General features: G+C 46.5%; 1 protein-coding gene across 1 annotated transcript in view; it reads left to right on the top strand.

Annotated features, from left to right (window-relative positions):
- Positions 1-15592, top strand: part of LOC142391538 (aryl hydrocarbon receptor-like) — a 44971-nt gene extending 29379 nt beyond the window's left edge. The window contains exons 9-11 of the mRNA XM_075477373.1: positions 920-1061; positions 4847-6377; positions 14986-15592. Coding sequence (XP_075333488.1) covers positions 920-1061; positions 4847-6377; positions 14986-15129 — 1817 coding nt within the window. The 3' untranslated portion in view covers positions 15130-15592. The remainder of the gene's footprint in view (positions 1-919; positions 1062-4846; positions 6378-14985) is intronic.
- Positions 15593-15865: the final 273 nt, after the last annotated feature.

Here is a 15865-nt window from a genome sequence, read left to right on the forward strand (position 1 = left end):
AGAATTTTAACCAAGGTTAAAAGGTAGTGAGTCTGAGATCCAAGAGCCAAAACCAAAAGCCCCGATAAGAGCCGTTTTAATTCTGTAAATTTGAAGGAAAGGAGCTACAGAGCCTCCTTTTATAGCACAGGAAACAGGAGTAGCCTTTAAATCTCACTATACTAACGACTCATGCATGATATGAGCTGGAAAATATATTGTTTTAATAGGGCAAAGAAGAGTAATGCTCTAAATGATTACATTTTGATTACTGGAAACCGATACAACAAGAAAATACACTGAAAGATACTCAAAATAATCAAGTGCAGAACAGCAAACTGAACTGGTGACTTTATTTAAAGCAAAGGAGCTGCAGAAGGCAGGAAATGGGAAAACAGACTGAGACAGAATGGGAAACCACAGCTCAGGCAAACAGTGACTCATCAATTAAACCAAACAAAGAAACCAAAGTCAGAGAAACCCCAAACCTGAACACTCTGAAGCAGCAGGGCATATTTAACCGGGGCGTCAGCTGGACCCTCTTAATATGTGACGAAGCCTCAGCACAGTTCGCTTTAAAGGTCGGCAGCTTGTGGCTCTCACTGCCGAAAATATGCAGCAAAGACTCGTTTCTCCTGTTTGGTTTTCAGCTCGGTGTAAAAGCAGTTCAACTGACGCTGAAACTCTGCTGCTGGCGGGTTTAATCGGGTCACAGGAAGCCATTTTGTTTGGTTGTGGATTAAACCATCAGGCTTAGAAGGTAAATGACTCGATCCATCAGAGGCGAGGGATCTGTGTGTGCAGCATCATGTGTGCAAACAGGACGTGTAACGCGTGCATGTGGCTAAAGTGGCCGTCAGCACGGCTGGCTGAGCACGTGCAGTGTGGGTGCGTGCACGCCGCAGAGCCTCCAACGTGTCATCTGATCGTGTGATTGCAGTGATAAAGACGGGCGAGAGCGGCCTCACCGTCTTCAGGCTGCTCACCAAGGACAACAAATGGAAGTGGGTCCAGTCCAACGCCCGGCTCGTCTACAAGAGCGGCAAGCCGGACTACATCATCGCCACCCAGAGGCCTTTGGTGTGAGTGTTTCTGAACCGCCCTGCATGTTTTATGCTTAATAGTGAGAATGCTTTAAGGCATTCTCGCTATTAAGTTCCTGTTTCTCTTTATTATTATTATGCCGGCAGTTTTCAGCACCTAACTACTCCTGCATACTTTCAGCTATTTCTACAATTTTGGTATCAAAACGTTCAGCTCTTTCAGCAGATTCCTGCTATCATTGTTGGTGTTTTTAACTTTTACACTTTTTAAGATATTCAACTTTTATTCAAATTTTCCCATCATTCAAATGAATGGAAACTGCTTTCAGCTCTTCCAAATCATCTTCCTCTTTCCAACCTAACTATTTCTGCATGCTTTCAGCTAGAGACGCCATTCAAACTGTAAATGAGTCACAAGACATTCAGCTATTACCAATTGTTTCAGTTATTTCAAATCTTCAGCCAATTTTTAAAGGACTTATGAAACGAATTTTAATTGTTGGAATTTCACAGTTTTTGCTGCTGATTCTAAAGGTTCCAAGCCTTGCGATTAAAATGAGATATTGTCTGGATAATAATTTATCCGGGAAGTCATGTTAAAACGGGCTCAAAAGGAGCCACACTTTGTCTTTTTGTGCGAATTCATTTTTTTATGCGTGACGTCATAGGGTTGACACAGAAGTTCTGGTAGTCTAACTGTAATGGCGCCGTCTATGGCTAAGACATCAAAGCACGGTGGAAAATATTGTGTTGCTGGAGGGCCAAATGGTGTTAGTTGCAAAAATAGCAGCTTCACTGAAGGCATCTCTCTGCACATGTTTCCCAAACTAAAAAATACTGGAACTGAGGCTGACAAGGAGAAGGCAAAGACAAGAGCACGGTGGATCGCATCACTGCCTGCTGCTGCCTGCCGATAGCTGCACCTGTTACGGTGTTTGCTGCTCGGAAGCAGGGGACTGCTCGGTCTGCTCTTCGGTCTGCACACATATCCAGCTAGAATTTAGCGCCGTTGTGAGTGGCTGGCCGTCTACCTCTGCTAGCTTTTTTTTGTGTTTTGTCATGTTTTTATCGTTTTCATTACTATGATCGCCAGAGTCTCTTGAAAATCAGAGATTCTGTGGACATAATATCGATCACGTCAACGATCAGACAAAGCCACCGCCACCTGTTTTGGCTTCTGTACCCTCTTACCTATGGCATCTACCTGGTCGGTTGCCACGCAACAGCCGTCGCAGAAGACGTGGAAAGAGAGGTGGAGTGAATGCCGGGTGAAAGCCCACCTGGCTTTGCCCTCCACCAACAACGCTCGCCATCTGCTGTCTGGTCTCTCCCGTGATTGCGCCGGCTACGACATCCGAGGCTCCGTGGATCAGTCCTACCGATGGCTGCTGTCAGTCGTGCCGAGGCCGGGTGCCCATCTCCCTGCCGCCGACCCGTGAGGATCCGCAGACGGGGCCGCGCACTGGAGGATCTCCGACCCGTTAATCCACGCCATTGTTTATTAAGCTTACATTAAAACCATGTTATTATCACATACGTTTTTTTTAAGTGGCTGGATTTCAAAAGTGCCACTTCGTCAGGTTTCAACGTGTCAAAGACAGCGCAGCAGAATGCCATATCTGCGAAACCGGCATGTTCAAATCTTTTCCAGTTTACCACAGCAAACATACATTATTGTGTCATTTGATTGATAACATCTTAATAATAATCAGCGTGTAGTAGGAGCGATGGCTGTTTTGTGCCGCCGATCCTGTGCTGAAAATGGTAACTTTCTTTCATTTCCATTACCCATACGGGAGGTGCAGAGAGCCTCTACAATATAGATATTAAATCGATTTGTGTGGCTTAAATTCAACGAAAGTTTTTCCACATAATGTTAGAGGTGTGTTCTTTCGACCTGCTGATGTTTGTATCAGAATTTTGTTTCCTTTATGAGATATAAGTCCATCAAATGTATGTTATTATCGCAGCCAGCCATACTAGCAAATAAGGGAGTCAACCCTATGACGTCACGGTCACGTGGCCAATTTCACACCAAAGGCCACATAATTCACACTTTTAAATGGCCGTTTTAACAAGTTATGCCCGGAAAATTTAGTTCAAGTTGGATTGATGGTTTTAGAAAAAGACAAAAATTTCATTTGAATGATAGATGAAGATTCGTTTCAGTTCATCTTTAAATATGACAGTTTCAAAAACATGAACATTTTGCTCCTTCTTGATTTTTATGAATGAGCACACAGCTGAGTGCGTGCTGATAAGTTTAAAAATTTTCAGTTTTTTCAAACAAATTCCTCTAAATGTTATACAGTTTAACTTAGAGAAACAAATTATACAGTAAAATGTAGGAAACATTGTCCTCTTTCAGCCAATGTAACTACTGAAGAGCTCACATTTACAGAGTTTCAGCTATGAGCCTTGAACCGAGATCAACCTCTCAAATTCTCTGACTAACTCCAATGTTAAGTTTGGTAATTCACAAAAATCACAAAATTCCTTCAACCAATACCTCAGCAACCGTTTTTATTGCTAAAATTTAACTATTTTCAGCTTTTTTAGCATGGTCAGCTATCCCCATTCAGCTCATAAGCATTCTCACTGCTGTTTCGCAGGAACAGCTCTTTCTAGTTGTTTATTTATTGTTTGTTTGCACTTTAATAAAACATTACAAACAAGAGTATATCACATAAAAGAAAGAAATAGAAAATAAATAAATATATATACAATAGATAATAAATGATAAGCTGCAATGAATCAGTGCTGCAGAGGTTAGAAACCCTTCGGAGGGCTTATCGAGAACCTCACCATTAAGATAAATAAACAAAACTAAATGTATCTTATCAGGATAAAACAACAAATGGATTAATGAGAGAGAAAAAAAACAAACCAAAGAATAAAAACAACATCACAAAAATCAATAATCAAGCAATGAATCAAGAAATAAATTACGATAAATCAAAAGACTAAATTGCAATGGCAACAATAAACAAAAAAGAGAAGAAAAAGTATTAAGACAGTCCCACAGAGAACAGGTGATCTTTTAGTTTCCTTTTATAGACGGGTAGGGAGGGAGAGCTCTTTGTTTTACCTTTATATGTGATGGAAAACTGCTCTGGTACAACAGAGCGGGATGTGAAGCAGCTTAGATTGTCCAGTTGTTCGGGAGTGAATGTTTTAGTTTTTTTTAAAGTATTGTTGGAAATGAGATGGAAGCGTGTGTCCCTGATACCGGACAAATATACATGTTTCCATAGTGTCAATGTTGTAAATGGACAATATCTTTGATTTGGAAAATAAAGGGGCAGATGCGGCTGTGGACTCTGACCTAGTGATTATTCTGATAAAACGTTTCTGAATTTTATGTAAGTATGTGGGAAAAGTACATTTCGTTGTTTATCTGACTGCTGATTGGCTGCCTGTGCACTGGAAAAAATGCCTCTCCAAAAATAAGTAAGAAAAACAACAAATAAAAGACGTTTTTGCTTGAAATAAGCAAAAAAATCTGCCAGTGGAACTAGTGAAAATCGGCTTGTCCAGATTTCTTGAAATAATATGTGATATTTGGGACTTTTGAGTTAAAAGTGATCTTGAAATTAGCTTAAAAACCTCTTCAAATGAAAGAAAAAAGCTTGTTTCTCATGATATGTGACTCAAAACTTTTTCATTTAACAAGATATTCCAGATGTATTGTCTTCAAACAAGTCCCTATATCTGGCTGAAATGGTGCTTGTTAGGCAGTTGTGTCTGATATTAAGTGTAATGAGATATTTTGATGAGAAATGAGACAAATATACTTGGTCAGACTTTGATCTGCTGGTCCACAGGGAGGAGGAAGGAGGGGAGCACCTGAGGAAGCGCTCCATGCACCTGCCCTTCACCTTCGCCACCGGGGAGGCCCTCCTCTACCAGACGGGTTACCCCCTGCACGGCTTCCCCGACTCCTTTCAGGGCAAAGCCAAAGGCAGCAAGTCCAAGAAGGGCAAAGTGGAGAAGAGCTGCTCGGAGGAGCTGAACCCGAAGTCGCTGCTGGGGGCGCTGATGAGCCAGGACGAGTCGGTGTACGTCTGCCAGCCGGATCCAGAGCCGAAGGCGTCCTGTCAGGCCGGCGTCTGCAACAAGGCCGACGGACCCGACGGACCCGACGGACCCGAGGGCTCGCTGGGAGGCGGCAGCTGGAACGGCTTCGACCCGCTGCTCGCCACCTTGGACTCTCTGTCTCTGGACGGCGGGGAGACGTGTTCCAACAGCGAGCTCTTCAGCGCCCTGGAGAACCTGGGCCTGAACGCCGAGGACCTGGAGCTGCTGCTGCTGGACGAGAGGATGATGCAGGTGGAGCTGGACCCCAACCACATCCCCACCCTCACCGACCTCCTCACCAACAACGAGATCCTGTCCTACATCCACGACTCTCTGGAGACCGAGCGGGAGGAGCCTGTGAGCCGCCCACCCAACCATCCACCAGCCCACGGTGCGCCCCAGCAGGCGTGTCTGCCCCCGGCTCCGCCCATCCTGCAGCTGTCGCAGCAGATGTTGCAGCACGCCGGCGGCGGCCAGCCGGGGCAGAGTCAGCCCGTCTCACTTCCTGCAGCCGCCAGCGACCTGACGGGGGTTCCCCACAACCACTGGGCGCTGACAGCGGAGCTCCACCCTCATCCCAGCAGCTACGCCCATCAGCACCCGCACGCCGCACAGCTGAACGGCGAGCACAGGCTCCTGAACGCCCCGCACGCCGCACAGCTGAACGGCGAGCACAGGCTCCTGAACGCCCCGCACGCCGCACAGCTGAACGGCGAGCACAGGCTCCTGAACGCCCCGCACGCCGCACAGCTGAACGGCGAGCACAGGCTCCTGAACGCCCCCCCGCACGGCGCACAGCTGAACGGCGAGCACAGGCTCCTGAACGCCCCGCACGGCGCACAGCTGAACGGCGAGCACAGGCTCCTGAACGCCCCGCAGTGGCAGCTGCAGCAGTTAGGCAGCGAGCACCGGGCGCCGCCCGGCTTCCAGCTCACATCGACCACAAACGGATCTCTCATCCCAAACGGACACTCGGCCTTCCCGCTCCCCGCGCAGGTCGGTCAGCTGGAGTACAGCGTCTCCCTCCATCAGGGTTTCCGGCCCGTCCAGCTGCACCACAAGCAGCCGCAGACTCGGGTCGCACCGCCTCAGAGCGCACCGCCTCAGAGCGCACCGCCTCAGAGCGCACCGCCTCAGAGCGCACCGCCTCAGAGCGCACCGCCTCAGAGCGCACCGCCTCAGAGCGCCGCCCTGGAGCTGGAGCAGCTGCTGGCTCTGTCGCAGCCGCAGGGCGGCCGGGCGGCCTACGGCGTCTTCATGCCCGCAGCAGACTCCAAGGTAAGCCTGGCTTCATATCTCCAAAATACACCCTGGTTACTAGGGCTGAACGATATATCATTATGGTATCAATATCTAGATATGAACATTCAAGATATTAATACAGTGGAAACCGCTTCTAGTGGTCACGGATATAGTAATCAACCGCTTATATAGATCAAAAGGCTTGGGACAGAATCATTTCTATACAAATGCTGTTTAAATAATTTGTTTATAGTAATCAAGAAATCCGCTTATAATGTTCATTTTTGGCCATTTTATGAATGTAAACATGTGCCAAAATAATTTTAAAACTACGTGTAGCTCTTTTATTTTTTACTCCCTTGATTCCTTTCTGGACGTCTGCTTCTGCCTCGCTAGCTAACGAGTTGACACCGGGCAGCAAGCGCGCGAATCATGGCTGGAAAAAGGAAGTCATTTTCTCTGAATGAAAGACGTAGTCTCCTCCATAGACATAATATATGGTCATATATTATGGTCATCTATGGTCTCCTCGAGGCGTATGACAAATTACCAAAAACGAGATGCTGCGGCGAAGCTTGGCATTCCTCAGGTGCTTTTCCCGGGCGCCGTCGTTTTCTTTCTCCGTCGTTAGCATTCATGACCGTCTCTCGTTGCTTAGTTAGACTACACAAGGTAGCCTGAGGAACGCCAAGCTTCCCCGCAGCATCTCGGCTTGCTGCCCGGTGTCAACTCATTACGTTAGCTAGCGAGGCAGAAGCAGACGTCCAGAAAGGAATCAAGGGGGTAAAAAATAAAATAGCAAAAAAAATAAAGTAATACAAATTCGGTTTTAGTAATCAACCGCTTATAGTGTTCAAATTGGCTCTGGACCAACGTGATCACTGTAAGCGGTTTCCACTGAATTGCAAATGCAACGATATATTTCCCCCGCATGTGCAGCTCAGGCAGTCGCAAACATCATTTTTACGCTCGCCCTTATGTAGAGCTGAACTCAGCCAATGACAAACATCCGAGGGAGCGAGCGAGGGAGACGGAGACACACAAACTGCATTCACAGCGGGGAAATTAAAAAGGGAAACATGAGTGCAGAAGATAAGGCCGGTGCAGAATCTGCGCTTTCGACGGATTTAGTCAAAATAAGTCATTCTCCATTATTTGCAATACAGTGGAAACCGCTTACAGTGATCACGTTGGTTTAGAGCCAATTTGAACACTATAAGCGGTTGATTACTAAAACCGAATTTGTATTACTTTATTTTTTTTGCTATTTTATTTTTTACCCCCTTGATTCCTTTCTGGACGTCTGCTTCTGCCTCGCTAGCTAACGTAACGAGTTGACACCGGGCAGCAAGCTGAGATGCTGCGGCGAAGCTTGGCATTCCTCAGGCTACTTTGTGTAGTCTAAATAAGCAACGAGAGACAGTCATGAATGCTAACGACGGAGAAAGAAAACGACGGCGCCCGGGAAAAGCACCTGAGGAATGCCAAGCTTCGCCGCAGCATCTCGTTGGCTCGTTTTTGGTCATTTGTCATACGCCTCGAGGAGACCATAGATGACCATAATATATGACCATATATTATGTCTATGGAGGAGACTACGTCTTTCATTCAGAGAAAATTACTTCCTTTTTCCAGCCATGATTCGCGCGCTTGCTGCCCGGTGTCAACTCGTTACGTTAGCTAGCGAGGCAGAAGCAGACGTCCAGAAAGGAATCAAGGGAGTAAAAAATAAAAGAGCTACACGTAGTTTTAAAATTATTTTGGCACATGTTTACATTCACAAAATGGCCAAAAATGAACACTATAAGCGGATTTCTTGATTACTATAAACAAATTATTTAAACAGCATTTGTATAGAAATGATTCTGTCCCAAGCCTTTTGATCTATATAAGCGGTTGATTACTATATCCGTGAATGCAGACGTCCTTCTTTTGTATTATGTTTTTTATTTTTCAGAAAAATGCTCAGTTTTCACTGAACCCACTGAAGTCGTATCGTATCGAGATATGAAATTTTGTCCATATCGTTCAGCCCTACTGGTTCCCCACACTTCATCACATCTCCATGTTCCATGACAGCATAGCTAACGCTCGGCCCCGCGTCCGATGGCGAGCTACTTTCGCCCGTCCCTCCTCATTCGTCTCTGTTTGGTCTGGACTCTAACCCCCAAACATCAGTGAACATCAACAGATCAGGGCCTGCGGGACCTTCAGCCTCCCGGCTCTTTGCTGTTCTCTTTCACTGTCAGGAAAATGGATTTTTTTTTTTGTTCCAAGTCGGCACACAAATGCCTCGGGCCGGCGCGGAGCTCAGTGTACACTGTGATGATGCGACCGGACGTGACATGTAAATAAGACGAGGGGGAGGCGGGTCGGTTTGGGAGAGGAGTTGTGCTGCAGCGCAGCGTGGGCATGCAGGAAATAACCTTTGCTGCTCGCACACACACACAGTTAATTAGGGGCTACGCCGTGGTTACCTGTTACAGGTTGTTACTCATTTAGGTTGATTATTAAAGGGATAGTTCGCCTCTTTTGACATGAAGCTGTGTAACATCCCATATCAGCAACATCATTTCTGAACATCTTCTTACCCCCTGCTGCGTCCTGTGAGCAGAGTTCCAGCCTCGTTTTGGTGTTGATGAAGGTAGTCCGGCTAGTTGGCTGGGGTTTAAAAAATAAAGCGCCTTGCTTCTCAAAACAATATGCGTTCAACAGAGTAATACATTTGCATCACAAAATCGTTCATCCAGAAAAAGTCAGACCTCACAATCGCTTGGCCCTATTTTCTCTCCCTTCGTATCACTGCCTGCTGTGCAGACCGAGCAGTAAACACCGTAACAGGCGCGGCTGTCGGCAGGCGGCAGTGATACGAGGCTGGAACTGCTCACAGGACGCAGCAGGGGGTAAGAAGATGTTCATAAATGATGTTGCTGATATGGGATGTCATACAGCTTCATGTCAAAAGAGGCGAACTATCCCTTTAAGCTGGTTCAGCTCGATTCTTTCCATCAATGACAGAGCAGCGAGGACGCAATCCTAAGAGCTCAAATTAAAGGTCCGGACCAGGGACGCCCCCATCCGGGCCTGGAGGTCCGCCGTCCTGCAGCTTTTAGCTGTTTCTCTGCTTCAACTCGCCTGATTCAGATGAAACGGATCCCTTCAAAAGTTCTGCTAATGATGCACTGGATGTGGGGTATCCCTGGTCCAGATCATTTTTCAAGCAATGAGACCTCAGCAGTAGGGGTGGGACGATATGCTTTGGTCACGATTCGATTGTAAGGCAAGGCATCTTTATTCATACAGCGCATTTCATACCACAGGCAACTCAAAGTGCTTTACATAAAGACAAGGCATTTAAAAGAACAGCATAAAGCAGCAATTTAAAGAGAAAAAAAAGAGAATAAAAATTAAAAACACAGTTAAAAGCAATCAAAGAAGAGGGGGAAAAGAAAGATATAAACTCAACCATAAGCCCATGGAAAGAGAAATGTTTTTAACCTGGATTTAAAAGTGCTCACAGTTCGGGCTGATTTCAGCGCCAACTGTCACAATTCTTGATAATTGCGATTCGATATAATCAGTAATTGCAATTTTCTTCCTCCTTAAAAAACAAACAAGTTGAATCATACACTTCTAGAATGAAAGTCGTTCCCATAAACAATGCACATCAGTCTGTGTCAGTCAGTCCAGCAGCTGACATTTATTTCAACTGAGACAAACAGAGGCATTTTTTAAAGTTTACAGTTACAAAATGAATTGAAATGTCCACACAGCACAAATGTGGGCTCGTTTTAACATAACTTAATGTGACGATTTGACGTAATATAATCGATTCAGGGGAGAAGAATCGATTTTTAAAATCATCCCATAAAAAAAATCGCGATATGTACATGAATCGATTTTTTTTTCGCCCACTCAGCAGTCGGTTGGTGCGAACTTTAAATCTCTGAAATCATGTTGTTGTGACCCGGCAGAACAGGCCGGCGTTGTTAACTCGGCCACAAGCTCGCGGTCTCTGCCAAAGGAGGCAGAACCTGAAGCTTGTGCGATATAAATAGGGCACTAACCTCTCGGGCCTCCTCGTTTCTGCCTCTTTCAGCATCGTTTTCTGTGTGTTTTCGCCTGTTTTTCCCAACGTGATGGGGTTTAAGGAGATAAAAACAAGCTCTGAGATAACGAGTGATATGGGGGGAATGGGCCGCAAAGAGGGCAGGAGTGAGGAAGAGCGCAATAATGAATAAAATAAGGTCGAGTTCTGCCTCGGTCAGCCCCAGAGATGGCCAACCCCAGCAGGAATCCATTCATCCCCACCCCATTCAGCCTCCTCTGTTATTCTTCAGGGTCAGTGGCTGTCGCTGAAAGGAAAATACTGGCAAGCTGGCCAGTCAGGCATGAGCAGTGCTGACCTACAATTTAACTGTCATCATTACCTAATGCTGTGAACGCAGGGTGGGGGGGGCGCCATGCAGCGAGACTCTGCTCCGAGCGCTGACACCATCTCTGTTTTCTTTAGCACTCTGAACACTCTTAATGCTGCAAATATATCCTCCCTTAAAGGCTCGTCTTCCTCTGCATTTTACCCATCATTCATCATTCATCAGTGTGCTGCTGTATGTCAGAAAACCCCGTCATGAAGAATTTCATCTTGGATTAGATGGTAACAACACGCTAATTAAGTTATTTAAAACACTAAAGTCAGCAAAAGTGTCAGGAAGCGGCTGAAATACAACGTTTACATATTATTATATATAATAATATAATATATTATATAACTGTGATTTATAGTCGGACAGAGCAGGTTTTCTCTTTATAATTTAGCTCTGATACTGAGAAACTATTCAGGTGGTTCTGCAGCTGAATGGATGGATGGATTGGTTTGGTAGATGATGGATGGATGGACTAGGTAGAGGATGGATAGATGGATGATGGATTAGGTAGAGGGTGGCTGGATGGATGGATGGATGGATGGATGGATTAGGTAGATGATGGATGGATTTGGTAGAGGATTGATGGATGGATGGATTAGGTAGAGGATGGATGGATGGATGGATTTGGTAGAGGATGGATGGATGGATGGATGGATGGATGGATGGATGGATGGATTAGGTAGAGGGTGGATGGACGGATGGATGGATGGATAGATGGATTAGGTAGAGGATGGATGGATGGATGTACGGATGAATGGATGGATGGATGATGGATGGATAGATGAATGGATGGAGGATGAATTTGGTACATGATGGATGGATTTGGTAGAGGGTGGATGGATGAATGGATGGATGGATGGATGGATGGATGGATGGATGGATGGATAGATGGATTAGGTAGAGGGTGGATGGATGGATGGATGGATGGATGGATGGATGGATGGATGGATGGATGGATTTGGTAGAGGATGGATGATGGATGGATGGATGGAAGATGGATTAGGTAGAGGGTGGATGGATGGATGGATGGATGGATTTGATGGATGGATGGATGGATGGATGGATGGATGGATTTGATGGAAGGATGGATGGATGGATGGATGGATGGATGGATGGATAGATGGATTAGGTAGAGGGTGGATGGATGGATGGATGGATGGATGGATGGATGGATTTGGTAGAGGATGGATGATGGATGGATGGATGGATTTGGTAGAGGATGGATGATGGATGGATGATGGATGGATGTACGGATGAATGGATGGATGGATGTACGGATGAATGGATGGATGGATGGATGGAGGATGGATTTGGTAGAGGATGGATGGATTTGGTAGAGGGTGGATGGATGGATGGATGGATGGATGGATGGATGGATGAATGGATGGATGGATGATGGATGGAGGATGGATTTGGTAGATGATGGATGGATTTGGTAGAGGATGGATGGATGGATGGATGGATGGATAGATGGATTAGGTAGAGGGTGGATGGATGGATGGATGGATTAGGTAGAGGGTGGATGGATGGATGGATGGATGGATGGATGGATAGATGGATTAGGTAGAGGATGGATGGATGGATGGATGGATGGATGGATTTGGTAGAGGATGGATGATGGATGGATGATGGATGGATTTGGTAGAGGATGGATGGATGGATGGATGGATGAATGGATGGATTTGATAGAGGGTGGATGGATGGATGGATGGATGGATGGATGATGGATTAGGTAGAGGGTGGATGGATGGATGGATGGATTTGGTAGAGGATGGATGGATGGATGGATGGATGGATGGATGGATGGATGGATGGATGGATGGATGGATGGATAGATGGATTAGGTAGAGGGTGGATGGATGGATGGATGGATGGATGGATGGATGGATGGATGGATGGATGGATGGATGGATGGATTTGGTAGAGGATGGATGATGGATGGATGGATGGATGATGGATGGATTTGGTAGAGGATGGATGGATGGATGATGGATGGATGATGGATGGATTTGGTAGAGGATGGATGGATGGATGGATGAATGGATGGATTTGGTAGAGGATGGATGATGGATGGATGGATGGATGATGGATGGATTTGGTAGAGGATGGATGGATGGATGGATGGATGGATGGATGGATTTGGTAGAGGATGGATGATGGATGGATGGATGGATGATGGATGGATTTGGTAGAGGATGGATGGATGGATGATGGATGGATGATGGATGGATTTGGTAGAGGATGGATGGATGGATGGATGATGGATGGATGATGGATGGATTTGGTAGAGGATGGATGGATGGATGGATGAATGGATGGATTTGGTAGAGGGTGGATGGATGGATGGATGGATGGATGGATGGATGGATGGATGGATGGATGATGGATTAGGTAGAGGGTGGATGGATGGATGGATTTGGTAGAGGATGGATGATGGAAGGATGGATGGATGGATGGATGGATGGATGGATGGATTTGGTAGAGGATGGATGATGGATGGATGGATGGATGAATGGATGGATTTGGTAGAGGGTGGATGGATGGATGGATGGATGGATGGATGATGGATTAGGTAGAGGGTGGGTGGATGGATGGATGGATGGATGGATGGATGGATGGATGGATGGATGGATGGATGGATTTGGTAGAGGGTGGGTGGATGGATGGATGGATTAGGTAGAGGGTGGGTGGATGGATGGATGGATTAGGTAGAGGGTGGATGGATGGATAGATGGATTAGGTAGAGGGTGGATGGATGGATGGATGGATGGATAGATGGATTAGGTAGAGGGTGGATGGATGGATGGATGGATGGATGGATGGATGGATGGATTATGTAGAGGATGGATGGATGGATGGATGGATGGATGATGGATGTTGGGTGGATGATGGATGGATGGATGGATGGATGGATGGATGGATGGATGGATGATGGATGTTGGGTGGATGATGGATGGATGGATGGATGGATGGATGGATGGATAGATGGATTAGGTAGAGGGTGGATGGATGGATGGATGGATGGATGGATGGAAGATGGATGGATTTGGTAGAGGATGGATGATGGATGGATGATGGATGGATTTGGTAGAGGATGGATGGATGATGGATGGATTTGGTAGAGGATGGATGGATGGATGGATGGATGGATGGATGGATGGATGGATGGATAGATGGATTAGGTAGAGGGTGGATGGATGGATGGATGGATGGATGGATGGAAGATGGATGGATTTGGTAGAGGATGGATGATGGATGGATTTGGTAGAGGATGGATGGATGATGGATGGATTTGGTAGAGGGTGGATGATGGATGGATGAATGGATGATGGATGGATGGATGGACGGATGAATGGATGGAGGACGGATTTGGTAGAGGATGGATGGATGGATGAATGGATAAATGGATGGATGGATGGATGGATGGATAGATGGATAGATGGATAGATGGATGGATAGATGGATGGATGGATGGATGGATGGATGATAGATGGATGGATGGATGGATGGATAGATGGATGGATAGATGGATGGATGGATGGATGGATGGATGGATGGATGGATGGATGGATGATAGATGGATGATGGATGGATGGATGGATGGATAGATGGCTGGATAGATGGATAGATGGATGGATAGATGGATGGATGGATGGATGGATGGATGATAGATGGATGATGGATGGATGGATGGATAGATGGATAGATGGCTGGATAGATGGATAGATAGATGGATGATGGATGGATGGATGGATGGATGATGGATGGATGATGGATGGATGGATGATGGATGGATGGATGGATGATGAATGGATGTTGGATGGATGGATGGATGATGGATGGATGGATGATGGATGGATGTTGGATGATGGATGGATGGATGGATGGATGGATGGATGGATGGATGGATGATGGATGGATGTTGGATGGATGGATGGATGATGGGTGGATGGATGGATGATGGATGGATGGATGGATGGATGGATGGATGGATGGATGATGGATGAGTGAAAGGGAGGTTGGTGCAGAGAGTTGGATGTGTGGATCACATGATAAGTTTTGTCCAATGGGAGCAGTGGTTGCAGCTCTGCCGCTGCACCTGTCACCATGGTAACCGTCTCACAGTCCGACCCTAAAAACCAGGAGAACGAGCAGAGATGGTGACGATGTTCGGTCACTGCAGCTCTGTGACGGTGTGACCATCTCTTGTTTCTCAGGTGGAGAACGGCCGCCGCCTTGACGCCGCCGACGTCAGGACGTGTCTGATGCCCAACAAAAACGCAGCGGTGACGAGTGACGTCCCGCGTCCCGCTGAGCTCCCTGCGCTGCAGGACCCCCAGAAATCTGGATTCTTCCTCTGAGGGGAAGAAGAAGGAGAAGAAGAAGAAGAAGAAGAAGAAGAAGAACGGGGCTCCTTTTCTTACTGTATCTGTTTTATTTCTCTTTCTCACTGGAACATGAAGCTAAGCGCATCATCATCCCGGGGGGATCTCAGTGAACCCCGGGGAGCACTTTTCAGATTAATTTCCCTTCTTTTTCCCCAGGAAGCTGTTGGTTTAACCTCAGAGAATCTTTAAAAGCATTTAACTCTTTGAAACAAGGACCTTTAGTTAGAGTTTACACGTAACATTTGCACCTCTGAACAATGAAGTGAACTGAAGGCTCCGGCTCCGGTTCTGGAGCCGCGTGGAGATTTGGACGGCCTCCACCGTCTGCAGTATTCGTCTCAAGGGAAACACGAGTGGGGGAACCGGCCGCCGGGGGAACCGGCCGCCGGAAGAACCGGCCGCCGGGGGAAACCGGCCGCCGGGGGAACCGGCCGCCGGGGGAACCGGCCGCCGGGGGAAACCGGCCGCCGGGGGAAGAGGGAACACTTCAACAGCCATGAGATTTGTTGAACCGGAAACACCAACAGATTATTTAAACGTCAGTGTTTGTCCGTCACCTAGATGTAGATTAACTGTGGGATCGACAGCATTTCATTTTATCTTTGATATCGTCGTGAAAAAGAGATTTAAATCGATGGAAGCCTGAGAGGAAAGAGCGTGTTGTGCGTTTTAAAGCACACCAGACACAGTCAGAGGATCCGATTCGTCC

The sequence above is a fragment of the Odontesthes bonariensis genome, chromosome 11, assembly GCF_027942865.1.
Source record: "Odontesthes bonariensis isolate fOdoBon6 chromosome 11, fOdoBon6.hap1, whole genome shotgun sequence".
NCBI classification, from domain to species: domain Eukaryota; kingdom Metazoa; phylum Chordata; class Actinopteri; order Atheriniformes; family Atherinopsidae; genus Odontesthes; species Odontesthes bonariensis.